This window comes from Ochotona curzoniae, unplaced genomic scaffold, assembly GCF_017591425.1.
Source record: "Ochotona curzoniae isolate NIBS_2020 unplaced genomic scaffold, NIBS_Ocur_1.0 contig_21, whole genome shotgun sequence".
Classification (NCBI taxonomy): domain Eukaryota; kingdom Metazoa; phylum Chordata; class Mammalia; order Lagomorpha; family Ochotonidae; genus Ochotona; species Ochotona curzoniae.
Window position 1 is genome coordinate 7,921,046 of NW_024465322.1, and position 15,490 is coordinate 7,936,535.

At 39.8% G+C, this 15,490-nt stretch overlaps 1 protein-coding gene across 1 annotated transcript in view; it reads right to left on the reverse strand.

Moving 5' to 3' along the window:
• The window catches only part of PDGFC (platelet derived growth factor C), a 111,775-nt gene that overhangs the window by 21,303 nt on the left and 74,982 nt on the right, over positions 1-15,490 (reverse strand). The window contains exon 3 of the mRNA XM_040971320.1: positions 11,627-11,807. Coding sequence (XP_040827254.1) covers positions 11,627-11,807 — 181 coding nt within the window. The remainder of the gene's footprint in view (positions 1-11,626; positions 11,808-15,490) is intronic.

A 15,490-nucleotide genomic window follows, 5' to 3' on the forward strand; every position in this document is an offset into this window, starting at 1 on the left:
GATTTGCACGTATGTGCACACACACACACACGCAAACTCAAGTACTGACAAAATCGAGAAACTAAAGAAGGAGAGTTTATGGAACCCTATGAAGTGAAATGCTTGAAGGACAAGGCTGGATTTGGAAAAGATAGTTTGAAGCCACACAATATTATGCAAATGATATGCGATTTTGTGTGGCCCTGGAATCTCCCATGTGTGATGTGCGAATAAGGTTATTGGCAAATTGCCTATTTTCTCTTTCAAAATATTTACCAATATGACAAAGATAACGTACAGACCTACTTTAATGGGTTTTTCAAAACTCAAATAAACTGATGTACAAAATATATTCCATAAAGTAATACATAAATATATATTAGTATCAGTAGAAAAGATAGCGCAATTGCTTTGTGTACATGGAAGACAACAGGGCTAGAGGCAGAGCATTAAAAGAAGAAAGAATTTTGCATAATAGAGGTAAGAAAAATCTAAAAATTGAACTAATCCAAAGTGTAATAGCTTCAAGAACTAAGAAGCAAGAAACTCAAAAATCCTACGGCCTAGTCACAAAGTCCTTTTTTCCAGGTGGAAAGTGAATTGTGAATCAGATGGAGTCTTTTTAAAAAATAATGTCATACCTTTTTTCCATTTTGAAACTTTTTCTTTTCTCTGGGACCTATTTTATTTTTATTTGAAAGGCAGTGTTACAGAGAGAGAAGCACACAGAGAGAGGTGGTTCATCTAATGGCTCACTCTCCCAGGGAAAATCGGCCAAATGCAGACCAGTGCAGACTCCAATTTTATATAAGGGATGAAGTCTTAGAACAAAAACGTGCATGTTTATTTTGGTTTCTCCAGGTTCACGATTGAGCTTTGCAAATGATTAACAAAATGCTCTTGAGTTATAAGAAAAATAATCAGTGTTAGCAATAGTATTTGCTGACCAACACAAACAGGTGTGTTGGTTGCCATGGAGCTGGCCTAGGATTGGCTGCCAGGTCTGGTCTTTGTTTGCCCATGAATTTTCAAATACAATTTGAGAAATCGTGCACACTTTGATATGCCTGCCATTTCGCAGAGATCAAAAGTCTCCACGCAAAGCAATACCGCCAAGCTGGCAATCCCACGCGAGGGAGCCACAGAAGAGGCACGGCAGTCTCACACCTTACACAGCTTGACAGCTGCAATAGGTCGCAGAAGCATACTGCTGCGGGCGAGCAGGTAAGTGTATAATGCCGACATCTCTATGGTTACAATGTGGCTAAAAATTAAGAAAATACAGATTTCACTGGAACTGCACACATACAAAGGGAAATGTATTTCTTACATTGCAATCCACTTCTAATATACATAAAAGGAGGGATGTTTTCACGCAACACAAGCCAACTTGGAATCGAGCTAAAAACCAAAAAGTCAGATTCTGTGAGAAAAAAAAAAAAAATGAAAGAAATTTTAAAGACAATAGCAAACTTGTCAAGACCAGAAAACAGAACAGCAGGAAAACATGCAGAAGCAGAGACAGCGTTCTAGAATTCCAATCTTCTCTAACTAAATGGCTCAAATGAATGACAAGCTATTTCTACCAAAAATGTTTTATCTTCAGGCAAAAATGCCATTAACGCAAGGAGTACCTTCCACTGTCGGCCCCATCCGCCACAGGCGTGCACAGTTCAGGAAGCCGGCATACCTGTCTAAACAGCGAATAACTGATTTCCAAAACCTTTTTTTCTGTGTTTCCAATTATACCATGGAGAGCCCAGAGGAAACGAAAAATCTTAATCCTGCATTCCGTAATCATGTCTAGGAGGGCGCATGCCCAGCTAGCCACACAGCTGCAGGAGGACGTCCAGGCAGCTGGACAGCATGCGAGAAAGCCCTCTTCCTCCACCGGCGCTTACTGCCACTGGCACCAGTGTGTGGGATGGGGTATTCCGACAGCTTTGACTCACAAAATGTTCATCGATCTCTAAGTTCCTGCATCAAGGGATTGATGAGTCCCCCCACCCCCCAGGAGAGGCGTAGGGAAGCAAGCTAAGCCACTGCTGTGACATGACAACAAATCATGCATTTTAACAGCACAATATTATATGCTACTATCTTTTGCTTTAAAAATCACTTAAATCTTACAGACTATAGTTTCATGTAGTAGGTAAATATTACCACAAACCAGACCTGTTGGAACCAAATTATAAACCTTGAATGAAAAGATTCAGTTGTACTAAAGTCATCAATCTATTCCGGAGAAATGAAGAGCCCTTTAAGCAATCAGTTCTGCATCTTGACATTAGTTTAAAACCATAGATCGTATCTGGAACTCTCAGCACCCGAAAACCCCATTAATCTCAGAGGCAGCAAAGCCTTCCTCGCGGATTTATTTATAGTGACTATTTATGTTTCACACATTTACTTTGAATCCCACATCAGGAATGATTTGTGATATTATTTTTGAATCTGTAATCTTTAATCTATGATAAATGCTCCATTCAGCACTGCAATATTGGTTCTGCATCACGGTAAAGAATTTTTAGATGGAGATAGTTGAGAACACTTAGCATAGAACAAAAGATTCCCTCCATATTTAATCTTCTGAATTCACTTCATGATTTTCAAAAGTATACATGTTCTCTTGTAATTCTTAATATTTAAAACTAGGTACCAATTAAACATCGTTCTGACCCTTATCAAAACGTTTAATATTCCCTACAGTGATTTGCATATATTTATATATTCACTGATGTAGCTACATGGCGTCATTTTCAGTTTCCAGGATGTGTAATGTCATGTTCTACCCTACGTTTAGACCAAAGATGCTCCCATTCTGCAAAATTAGATAGAGATTACACAGGATTGCTCAGCCATTTTTTTTTCCTTCTTCTTCTTACAAATGTGTACCACTTGACAATAATCTTAAAAATAAAACCATATCCTATAAAATTTCCACTTGAACAAAGCTGGTGGTGACATACCAAGCCACAGCTGAAATTTGGGGTTTTACCATAATTTGTCCAATGTATTTGCTCTAAAGTTCAGCCAAGCTACATCCTCTTTCCCTTGACTACAACGTGGATAATCTCTAAGGGAGTGATGTAAAGACAGAGGCGATGTATAGAAAATGTACGTATAGATAGCACTATTAGGATTTGCATGAGAAGTGGCGATGCTTTGCCTATGGTGTGTCCACAGAGGCTCACGTGATGGGGGCAGGTTCTGCAGAACGATGGATCTTCAAACGTGTGATTGTGTTTGGTCATGACTGATTAGGTGGTGCAGGTGGCACCCTCATGAAGAGAAGTAGAATGAATTACCGCCTCCCAAGTTGGTTCAGCATGGTTTTCCATGCATGGTCTTCCAGCATGGTCTGTTGCTTCTCCACTCTCCCACATATGCTTCCTGTTGTAATTATCAGCTGAGCCTTCACAGTATGCGTATCCAGTGTTCACCAGAGCTGGCCCCGCTGCCTGGCCTTCCCGGCCATCAGAACTGTGAAGTGAAAACCTCTTTTCCTTTGGAAATACTTGGCCTCAGGCATTTTGTGATAGCAAAAGTGAACAGAGGCGTGTGTGTGTGTGTGTGTGTGTGTGTGTGTGTAACTTAAATTGGCTTAATTGAAACTTATAACTAAAATACAAAATTACATATACAGGCGTCTCTTTAAACAAAATCATTTCCTGCTACAATCTCAAAATTTAATAAGCAAGTCGAAATTAGATATAAAAAGCACCACAACAGAAAGGTCTAGGGATCATATAAAAAATTCTACCCAAACTTGAATAAAATTTCAGGGTCATTAAATTGCTGGGGCATATGGCATTATGACATATGCTTAATGCAATATAAAGATTATGCTAAGGTAAGGGAAACAGGCAATTAAAGCCCTTTGATAAAATAAGGAATTCTACTGAAGGAAACTTAAAATTGCAAGTAAAGGCACAGTGAGAGCTGAAGAGCAAGGAAAAGCAAGTTCAGTATGAAAGAAGAATGAGACGCTTTCCAACTCGCGTTGCTACAGCTAGTAAACGTCAGTGGAATGTATCCTCTTGGCAAGGAGTCACACTGGATTATATTTTTTTCTTGTTACAAAAGAAGACTAAGTGGCATGGGATCTCACATTGGGAAAAAGTCAGCACCTTGCACAAGCCCAAGTTTGAAAGGGATCCCCAACTTGAAAACAAAACAAAACACCGACTGCCTGGGTCGACACGAGAGTCCTTTGTGTTCCTTCTGGCAGTAATAGGATTAGGAGACCACAAAGTGTCATTCATCATATTCCATAAAGAAAGAGAAATGTCTAAGCCAGGATGTTTGAGATGACTTCTAAAGGCACTCATCCAAAACATGCATCATGTATTTTAATGCCTCTTCGTTCTAGTATTGGAAATCAAGTTTGGGCATGACGCGTCTCTCCCACACATTAGTGCCTAGCATTCTTCTCTCTCTAAAATAACTAATTACACCTGATGCCTTTCTCTAGCAGGTACCCAGCAGAAAACTGCCTTTTTGGTTTTTACTCTATCAGAATATCATTCCAAAAGAAATAAGCATTTCCTCTTTAGCAATGCTACACCATTTTAAGATATAATATCCTGAAAGACAGCATACAGCAAATGCTGATTCAGAGGCTTCAGTATTTATTTCCATTTCTTACCTCTTGTTTTACTTTCAAATCTCAGATAACTGCTGATTGCTATTTTTTTTATCCATGCAAAAATAAAAGTAGTCTTATTATAAACTTTGACATTCTTAAGTAACTTGTCTTGGAAGTATGTTGGCTAATCCAGATGGCCTTTTAAGAGAGTAAGATGATAGCCTTACATACTCCACTGCCCAAATAACTCCTTGCGGAGGAAATACACAAGGAAATTTACTAACCAAATGCTTGCCTATGATTCTTACTAACAGAAAACCAGACATTATTAGAGCGCTAACATGTATGCAGAGGTAGGACCTAGGACCGCAGGTTGTGACCCAAAGACTGGTGCCAGAATCTTCTCATCAATTCTCTCAACGCCTTGGTGGCTAGCAGATGGCCACCCTGCAAATACCCATCAACACTGACCATGCGTGTGCATCGGGGATCCTCACAAATATCGTGCAAATGCATACCAGGTAAAGTTGCACATGTCTTTCAAAAATCTACATTAAAATTAAATTATCCTTCCATTCTAACTACAAACTTCTTAAAGTGTCTTTTACTAGTCCTGATTTTTTTTTGCTTTATTTTCATTCCTTCTAAATATTTATGCATGCTTACCAGTTTTTAGTGACTACACACAAAGTGCATTGAGCTCAGACCAAAATCTATGGGTCTTTGTGCATTCTGAGGTAATATATTCGTAGCTGCTTGACAGAAGACGAAATATTTCCTGGACACATTTGCTCCCTAATTTTATTTTTTTTCTTTTCATAAATTTTAGTCTTCAAAGATACCTGAATAACACATGATTCTAAAAAATCTGGCATTGACAAAATTGCCAAGATTGGATAGCCAAGATTGGATCCTGCCAATAAAGAATTGGGGTAATTTTTCCACAGTGGTGGATTTAACTGTCGTTTGGCGAGATTTTTTGGTAACTACTGTGACATCTGAGGCAGCCAACTTTCAAAGAGCAGAGCTCATGACTCAAGATGAGGCAGCCCCAAATATCAGTCTGGTTAGCAAACTCCCCACTTGATGCTAAGCTGCACATGGCAAGAGGCAAAGAGTGTATGCATCTGTCTATGTCGACCTATGTCTAAACTTAGGAATCTCACGGGATTCAATCATGGACACTCACTCTAAGGATCCAAACCAGTCTAATCACTCCTTAATGATTCCATCACCGAATATCACATTCAAATGTCCACCTTCTTAGCATCATGAACCTGTGACTTTGGGGTTTAAGCTCATATAAGTTCAGAAGACAAATCATATTCAAATCATATCAAATGTGTGACAAGTTGACTGAATTTGTACTTGGTTTTTATAATGCTTATGCTGCAAAGAACTTTGAAAGAAGCTAAGTCTTCATTGTGTTTGCATTTTACAGATGAATGTGTGGAAAAATTACAATTTAGTTCTTATTGTTTATCGACATTGTTGTGTATTAAGAAAAGCAACAAAGATAGGGCAAATGCTAATATAGCTTAGCAATTTCTCAATGCTTCCAGGATGTCCATTCCATCACAATTAGCAGAAAGGACATTTAGGGATTTTTACAGGACAACAAAGATGGTCAGATGTGTTCAATTTGCTTTTTATACTCTTCTGTGATGTTCATTGTATTGGCCAGACCAGTCCAGAGGCAGACTAGCCTAGAAATCTGGAAATTAAGAAAATGCTACATAATATCCCCAATTCTAAATACATATCCTTCTCTGAGTTTTAATCCACAATTTCATAATAATGTTTACATCATAATGATTCAATGGCTACAAAGTACCAATTAGAAGGCCTAAGAAGTTTGTCATTCTCCATTCATTCTTCTTTGCCCAACTCAGCATCAGATGTTCCTCAAATTCCAAGAGGTCCACCCTCCTCCATGAACCCACTGTCACCTGGCAATGTTGTCTTGAAAGCATGTAACCCACTCACCCAACCTCACGGCTTGGAACCATAGCACACTGCAGAGTGTCGGTTGTTGCCCTCAGGTTTGCTGATAGCTAGGAGCTGGGTCTGCTGTTACAGCTCAGCATCAAGACCAGACTTCACAATGTCTAATATTGTTTCTCTTGAGCATGCATCACTTCTGCATCAGCACAAATAACTGCATAGACAGTACCATTCAAAACAATTTTGGATGAGTTGATTTCATCTGACCTGGGAAAGTCATTGAGGAGATGTTGTTTGAAATTGATTGCAGAGTATCTAGCACATACCCTGTCCTTAATACATTTCTGTAACATTTCTGAATACATAATTTTTAAAAGATGCATTTGCAATTCGGTTACAAAAAGAGAATTTGGTTACATCTGGTGCCTCATTCTCCAGAGGGCCACAGTGGCCAAGGTTGAAACATACCAAAGCCAGGGGCTGGGAGCTTCATCTGTGTCCACTATAAGAAGGGCAGGAAGTTCAGCTTTTCTCAGGCTATTGTCAAGAAGTTGGATTAAGAGTGAAGGTTTCACAACATTAATCAGTGACCATGTTGCGTACAGGCATCACAAATTGTGGCTTTTCCTGCTATATGGCAATGCTGATCCCTCCACTCTGTTCAGAAAAATGTAAGATTGATTTCTAATAAAGACAATGAAGGAACAATTCTATTAGTAAGGTGAAAATGAAATAAAAGATGACATTTCTCGCCGTGTTTTCTCCTGAAGTGAGTGAGTGTAAAGCTCTTTCTCTAAAATGCATATTGCTTGAGGCCAAAGAAAATCAGAAATGAGCCAACAGCAATAAAATCTTGGCAACTAGAAAGCAGGCTACTACACGGTCACTGGATTGGTGGATGTGACAGTCTGATGCAGAGACAAGTGAATAGCTGTGAAGGAACATCTAAAAAGCCCTGGGGTTCGGCAGCAATCCCCAGCACAGACAGAAGGGACACAGGCAGAGGAGTCAACAACATGACTGTTGGCTAGTGTGTTAATGGGAGCAACAGACTCTTCAACTCTATTTACCCTGTTGGCAAAAGACTGACTCATTCTCTGTTCAGATTTGTTGCCCTAACAGAATAAAGCTGATGATTCATGAGCTGGGAAACCCAAGGAGAGCTGGCAATGGTGATATGATCTGATTAGGAGGCTAAGGAGGAAGTTAAGATGAAGCTTTCATACTTAATGCAGAGATTGTTTGTTTTAACACACTCAGCTCCCAGTTAAGGGAACTGGGATTCAGGACTCTGATTAAACAGGCTGCAGCCAGTAGCGGATTTTCAAGCAACTGACCCATCCAGCTGACAATCCCAGACAGGACATCCTTCGAATGCCTTGAATCGTGCACCTAGTCATGCTCATTTGAGTCTGAAGGTTTAGTAGCAGCACTTTTAGTTACCCAAGTCCTCTCATGCCCCATTTTCTTAGCAAAATTATAAACGTGCTGCTTCCTTCTCCAATAAGGAATGAACTAGGAGAGAAGATGAAAGATCCAACCGAAAAATCATCTCCTGCGAGAAAAGGACAGAAGAGCAGTCGACACCGTGGAAGGAGGGTGAGGTCCCCAGGAGAAGGTTGCACTGTGATCTTAAAGGGATTTCTCCAAGATGAACCTCCTAGGAAAGCAAGGATGATTGCATTAAGGAAGAAGATTTACATCATCAGAGGCGCAGTCTCGGGGTGATTCAAAGGCTCAGTGGAAACACTAAGCAAACCCAAATAACACAACTCTAGGGAAAACCAAAAGGGGAAAGGAAATGACATGATTACACGGCCCGCGCCGTGTACACAAGGAATGGATAGCAAGTTTAGCAGCCCGTCTGGGTGTGGCAAGCAGAAGCTTAAACTGTGCTGCCACAAGGCCAGCTGACATTTATTTGTTAACTCATGCATCCCTTGTACATTGCTTCCCCTTACAGCAGAAGGCAAACTGCAGTGTGTTTGTGAGCACCGTACTCTGCTGTCGCAGTTAAAGGAGAAAGAATCGAAGGAACAGAAGTCCTTGGATGTGTCCTAACAATCAATTATCACATGGCAGAATGTCTCTCTGCACCCACGCACCTCAAATATGGAAAAGGTCATCTATGAATGACTCTGTAAGCTAAGTACTGAACAGGAAAGAAGACAGGATTAATCGTCCTCGCCCGGGTAACAAGGCAGATGATCTCAAAAATCCATACATAAACTCACAAGTATATTTAATAAAAAGATAATCATACCATAAGTGCTTCAGACTAATATATATATATACACATACATTCTCTAAAGACTAAAATAGATTCTAAGAGAAAAGCTTTCTTCAATTACTTTGAAATGATTTACTCTGAAATAATATAAATGCTCACGCATCAAGCCAATTTAATATGATCATTTGACTAAGTAGCAGAATTTGTTACGAGGATTTAAAATGTATAGAAATCTTCACTATATTTTGCTTCTGATCTTTTTCCCCATAGAATTTGATTATGACATTTGTCTGAGTAGGTTTCTTTCAGCAATGCTGCTGTTTTTATTCCCCTAAGCATTTAACTGATGAATTTGAAGCTTTGCCTGAGAGTTGGTTTGGGCTCTTCTGAAAACTGAAGGTAAAAGCAAATTTGGCATTCACTAAAGACTTCCCTACAGGATGTTAACAGTGAAAGAACCTACTGGCATTTGCCAGAAGGGATGAAAACATACCTCCCTAACTCTCTCTTCCTCTACCTTCACTATTCACTGAGCTGCTTTGTTCTCTGTAACCTGCATAATTAATAACCACTTGGACCATCAGTCATGCATTCCTTAATGGCTCCTCAGGCATCAAGTGTCCCCCTGAACCCTTGGCACAGGAGCCAGTGCACGAGGGCTGGAGCCCGGCTTGCCTCCAGACTCGGCATTCCCAAAGTCCCTAAGAAGGAAAACCCACAGTCGGGGCTTCAGGCAGTTGTCACACTTACCTACTGCCCCATATTATAATTCGATCTCTGAGTATAATACTACCAAGAAGTAGTATGTGACAGCCAGTTAAGCTTAATACTCTTAACATCACAACTTTTGAATCTTTGTGACAGCAACAAGGGTAATACACGGTACGTGAGCCCAAAGTGTCACCCCACCTGGGCTTCAGACAAAAACACAGGGAAATAGCTCCATTTCTATGAAGCCTTACTAAGCAGCTACCGCAGGCAGGGCATGGTGCTGTGTGCCTCTGATGCATCTGTGACTACGGAGTGAAATTTCATTGCGATCAGTAAATGTTAAGATGCTATTTGGCAGTGGTGGCTTTGTGAGCAATGAGACCCGTGACGTGAGATAGACTACAAGGTATGCTAATGTGAAGTTCACCCCTGGCTAAAAGCAAACAACAAAAGTATCAGAGATGATGGAGGGTTTCATGGGAGCGCTTGCCCCTGAGCAAATGCCACAGGAACGTCTCAGCCTGCTGTTCAAGGGCCATACGTTCTTCCTTGAGGCTTTCATTCATCTGATACACAGATAAGCCTGATGGATCACTGCCCCACTCTGAAGGGCTGCCAAGTGCAGGCGGGGAGGAATGTCATGGGGAAACATACAATGAGAACGCAAAGCTTTCTGCGAGGCTTCAATGCATGGTGCCCTGTCACAGTTCCATTCATCACATCTCCTGCAGGCAGTCATTAAGATCACAATGAATGAGGCTACCAGAAGGAGACAGGGGCATGTGGGACCGAGACAAAGAACAGGTGAAGAAACAGGGGACAGCTGTCGAAGAAAACCGAAACGCCAAACAATCAACGCTTACCTGATCGTAAACTGTACATGTCAATAATGTCTTCGCAAGGCCATCTTCGACATTAAAATGACCAAGTGAGCCTAACAGGTAACATGGGGCCCCATGTTCATGTTCTTCCTGCGCAAACCTACCGCTTTCCTAAATCTAGATTAATTATAATAGCTCCTGTACCATTTCTTTACAGAAATCCATGAAGTGCAGCCAAGTACAGACTGATTAACAAACAGGCGGATGACTCAAAGGAAGTGGCGAGAGCTGACAACAGTCCAATCTGCACACACCACTTATCAAACCATTTTCAGTACTGCATTTACATATGTACTGCATTTGGTTTAATGGTGCAGCTAATTTTTATCTTTCAGATGCCATCTCTGGGCTCAACTGCCAAGTTTCTGAGCCTAAGGCAAAGCCAGAGGTTCTTCCCTCATCAAGAGAAGGGAAAGGTGGCACTGCGACCACATCCTGGTGATGCTGCTGTCTCATTCAAGGGCTTATGAATCTGATACGGGTACAGATTTATAATACAAGTGTCGCCTAATCCTGTCAGCTAAGCTGGGGCACCTAAATGGCAGCACTTGACTGTATTCACTGCGAGAACATGATGTGGCCAGAACTGAGCAAGGCACTAGAAATACTCTTGCTTTTACCTTTACAGCTTTCATTGAATCCAGAAGACGCGTGGAATCACACAACGAGAAAACTCACGCAGTTACAAAATTGAAAATAAAAAATTCTGAGTGGTAGCATATACATATTTTAGTTTTTGCATTCTATTTTGTAGTAGGACAGGAGATTCTTACACATATAAATACAGTAAAATTTAACAAAATACAGGTATCGTATCAAAGGACTGTCAATATATTTTAGAAAACTAAAACTATGTTTATTATTACTATGACTCAAATTGGAAATTAAATCATAAATGACAGCATAGAGTCAAATTTTGCCAAGTGATCCCTACATAAAAGACACATAGCACAAATTGTCCTAAAGTGAAAACCTCTATGTAATTTTCCATCCACACTAAAATACAAGTTGATAATTTCATAAATGTTATGAAATGGTTTATCTCATTACATTGACAAGGTAATTAAGATTGTGAGTGATCAGTAATAGCAACATTTATAAGTTACTTATAATACAGTAATATTATTGGAAAATTAAATATTACAGCAATATGTATAGGGAAAATGAGCTAAGCCAGAGAAAGGTTATTGCTTTTGGCTTTTGGATTCTTACATCTGATGGCAGGAGCAGCGCAAGCTAACAGATGACCCAAACAAGCGTTCATCAAGCCAGGGGACGCAGCGTCGTACTTACTGGCACGACAATGCTGTAGTGGATGCAGAAGCCTGGTTCAGCAGGAAAATACTCATCAGACACGAATCTGATCTTGATCTGATTTCCTTTAGAAATCTGCTTTCCTGGCACAGCACCGGAACCACACCAGCGTCCTAACACGGTGCCGTCACTGGGTTCTTCAACCTCTACAAAGTCATACCTAAAGCGAGTAAAAGAAAAGAGACAGAAAGTCACAACCTATTTTTTTTTTTTGACAAATCAAATTCTGTTTCTGTGAATACCATGATTCAATGAAGCAGTTCAGTGAGTTAATCCCAAACTTGGGTAAGTGTAATTAAACATTCTAACAAAGAGAAACAATTGTTACTAATGGAAGACATACTTTTCAACTCAAAGCCCCATTTTCTTGGATTTTGCTACCAAAAGTTGAAAATATGCAAATTATTCATATTAAGAATTTTAAAAGAACCAGTGCCATAGGCCTGACTCCCTCATATTTATTTCTTAACTGTGACAATAAATTTTACAAAATGCATCTCAGAATAATAGAGACAATTTTGAAATAATTTTTGGTAAAAGGCTTGACCATTACAGTTTGACCCTCATTGAGAAATTAACACAGAGTCTAAATTGGGGAGATTCCTAACAACAACAAAAAAAATATGTCTCGGGCCCAGCGTGGTGGCGCAAGTGGTTAAGTCCTCGCCATGCACGCCCGGGATCCCATATGGGCGCCCGTTCTAATCCCTGCAGCCCCGCTTCCCTTCCAGCTCCCTGCCTGTGGCCTGGGAAAGCAGTCGGGGATGGCCCAAAGCCTTGGGACCCTGCACCCATGTGGGAGACCCAGAAGAGGCTCCTGGCTTCGGATCGGCATAGTATCGGCCCGTTGCGCTCACTTGGGGAGTGAATCATCGGACGGAAGATCTTCCTCTCTGTCTCTCCTCTCTGTATATCCGCCTTTCCAATAAAAAAATAATAAAAATAAATCTTTAAAAAAATATATGTCTCATGCGATGTTGAATTTAAAGAAGAAACTATTGCAGAGAAACAACAAAGTATGTGATGAACCAATTATGCCTACAAACTCTCCTTCTGAAAAAGGAAATATCCAGAACCATCTTCAGGCATTTCTTTTAACCTGTTCTTTGTTTTCTCAGTTGTAAATTGAGGGCAATGCCACACCGTTCACAAGACATTCTGGGAAAGGACAACTGGATCACACGCTCACAGCTGGAAGAGTTGCCACTGACAAAGGTCATACCATCTCTAGCCTGCATGCTCACCCGCCAGTCCCTGCCCCCACACACCTACCTTTTAACATGATCTTGGGAGTTTGAGAGCAATAAATCAGAAAATCCAAAAACAAAGGGGAATGTTTTTGCTATAGCACACAACAAGTCCAGAACTATAAATTACAAATGCAAAAGCCAGCAAGCAGAACCAGTCCAAAAGTCTTCGGTGTGTGTGTGTGTGCTAGATACAGAAGCCGTGGGGGAAAGTTTGAGGTAGAGCGGACTTTAGTAGGCATTTCAAAAATAGCTTGTTTATCAGATGAAAAATGTTTAAACCACATTAACACGTGAAAGAAAATTTCAACTCAGAGAATTCTGTTTGTGCCCAGCTCTAGGTAATTACGAATCCCTGATTTTGCTATAAACTGCTTGCTGGACTCCTTGTGCACAGATAAAACGACTATTTGATAAAAATAGAATTTTTAAATTGAATTCATATTCAAGATCTTGTAAAGCCAACCAACTGAAGATCTACCTGGAATGGCTTCCCATGCTTTAATATTTTATCTTCAAAATAATAAAAACAAAAACAAAAGTCGCCTGATTTTACCATTTCTTTTTAACTTCATCAAGAATGGGTTAAGTGAAAGTGAGAAAAAAAAAAATCACACGTTAAATCCTATCATCTACCCTAGGAATTTGAACTTTTTCTTTTTTTCTTTTTCCTAACAATACCGTTTGCAGAATCTGCGATTCATAGCAGAATTTGGTTGGTGGATATCCTCTGACGCAGCTGAAAACATTAAGAAAATGAAGAGAAAAAACAATGACCCAAAAAAAAAAAAGAGAAAAATCCATAGGACAGAGCCAATGAAGGGAGACAGTAAAACCAAGCAACATTGGGCAGATAAAAGCAAAATCATAAAACACAACCACCCTAAAATGCTATGCCTTGGTGACGATTCTGGAGACAGGGCGATCCTATAATATGCTCTCCCGTATTAATTTCCAACGGGCACAATTACGCACATCAGCATTTAAAGGATTTACTAAGCCTGCTTCACGAGCCAATCCAACAGCACTTTCTCAAGGCAACACGATACACAGCACACGGCACTAAGTGGTTTATAATGATCACTCCCCTTCGCTAACATAGCCCTGGGGACCCGTGGGGGATTTATGTTCTTTTATGTTTAACAAACAAGTCTGGTGTTGTAGACAAAATTTTCATTCTCATGTGGGAATTTAAAAACTGTGAGGACGTGAGGGTTGGTTTCTTACTCCTCAGAAATGTAAGGAGTATAACCAAAGGAATAAATTCAATGGTAAACAGAATTGTCAGACACCCAGCTCGCTTCAACAAAAATAAACCAACCCTGCAAAACAGGCTGTTTCTAGTTCATACGAACCAAAACCCTGCCAATTCAATCTACTCCATGAATTATCGAGACTGACGGTGGGGTGAAGCCTCGCCAACGAATAACTATGGATATGAAAAAGACCCCGTTCTGCAAGTGTCAACTGGAGTCTGAGTTTGTTGGGAAAGGTAACGGAATAAATAAGATGACAATTATCCGCCAGTGCTCACTGGCTTACACTTCCGCTCCAGCAGAAACCTAAGTTTCAGACTTCCGTTTGCACAGCAGGTTCTTTTCCTAAACACATCCTGAAAATCATTCAATACATCTGTCATCTATAAATAAACATACTGTAATTACTAAGTGTTACGATGTTCTTCAAGGTGTTTTTCATACATGAATTCATTTAATCCTCACAACAGCTATTTAAAAATTGAAATTCTGGGCCCACACTACAAGTTACAAAACACACAAAATCTAGTAATTCAATCAAGGATATACTTAGGTAGATCGCATTTAACAACCAAATGTAAAGCCAGAGGTTGAATTTAAGAAGTCAGACTCCAAGATCTGTCTCCCGGAGCACTAGATAATTCATTGAGTATGTTTAGAATACACTGATATGGTTTTAAATAATTCAGGGTCCAACGGCAGAGTGTGGAAGTATTCAAATTGGTCAGTGGATGCAGGAACTCAAAGTCATTACAAACAAAATGAGTCAGTTGACTAAGTCACCTGACATATAAACGTCACAGAAAAATTTACTTAATGAGTTATATGGTATTTATTTTTGGCCCTTTAAATTCTCATTGTAACCTTTACATAGGAAACGCCCAGACATAGGACCAAAAACAGAATAGAACACTTCTTGTGCAACTTGCAAAAAACTGTTTAAATTGTATGCAGTGTGAAATTAGTACATTCGCATTACATTAATGAACAAACCAAAATAATCTTATTACTAAATAAAAAGAGTGTACTTAGGTAGTGTAACTTGCAAACCCAAGAGACTGACTAAAATCTAAGACAAAATCCAATGAAGGCAAAAACGATGACAGATAATATCAAAAACATAATTAAAATTCAGAATTAAAAAGCTAAGAGGAAGAAAAGGAGGGAGGGGAAGGAGGAATTGGGGCCAAGAGCAGAAATGAATCACCTCAAGAATTTACAAAGGAGGAAGGTAGCATCACAGACAGAAATGTATTTAAAATTTTTTAGTTATATGTAACATTCTGCTAGCTAAACCTGAATAAACTAGATAATATGGATGAAAGGAAAACACAAATAAT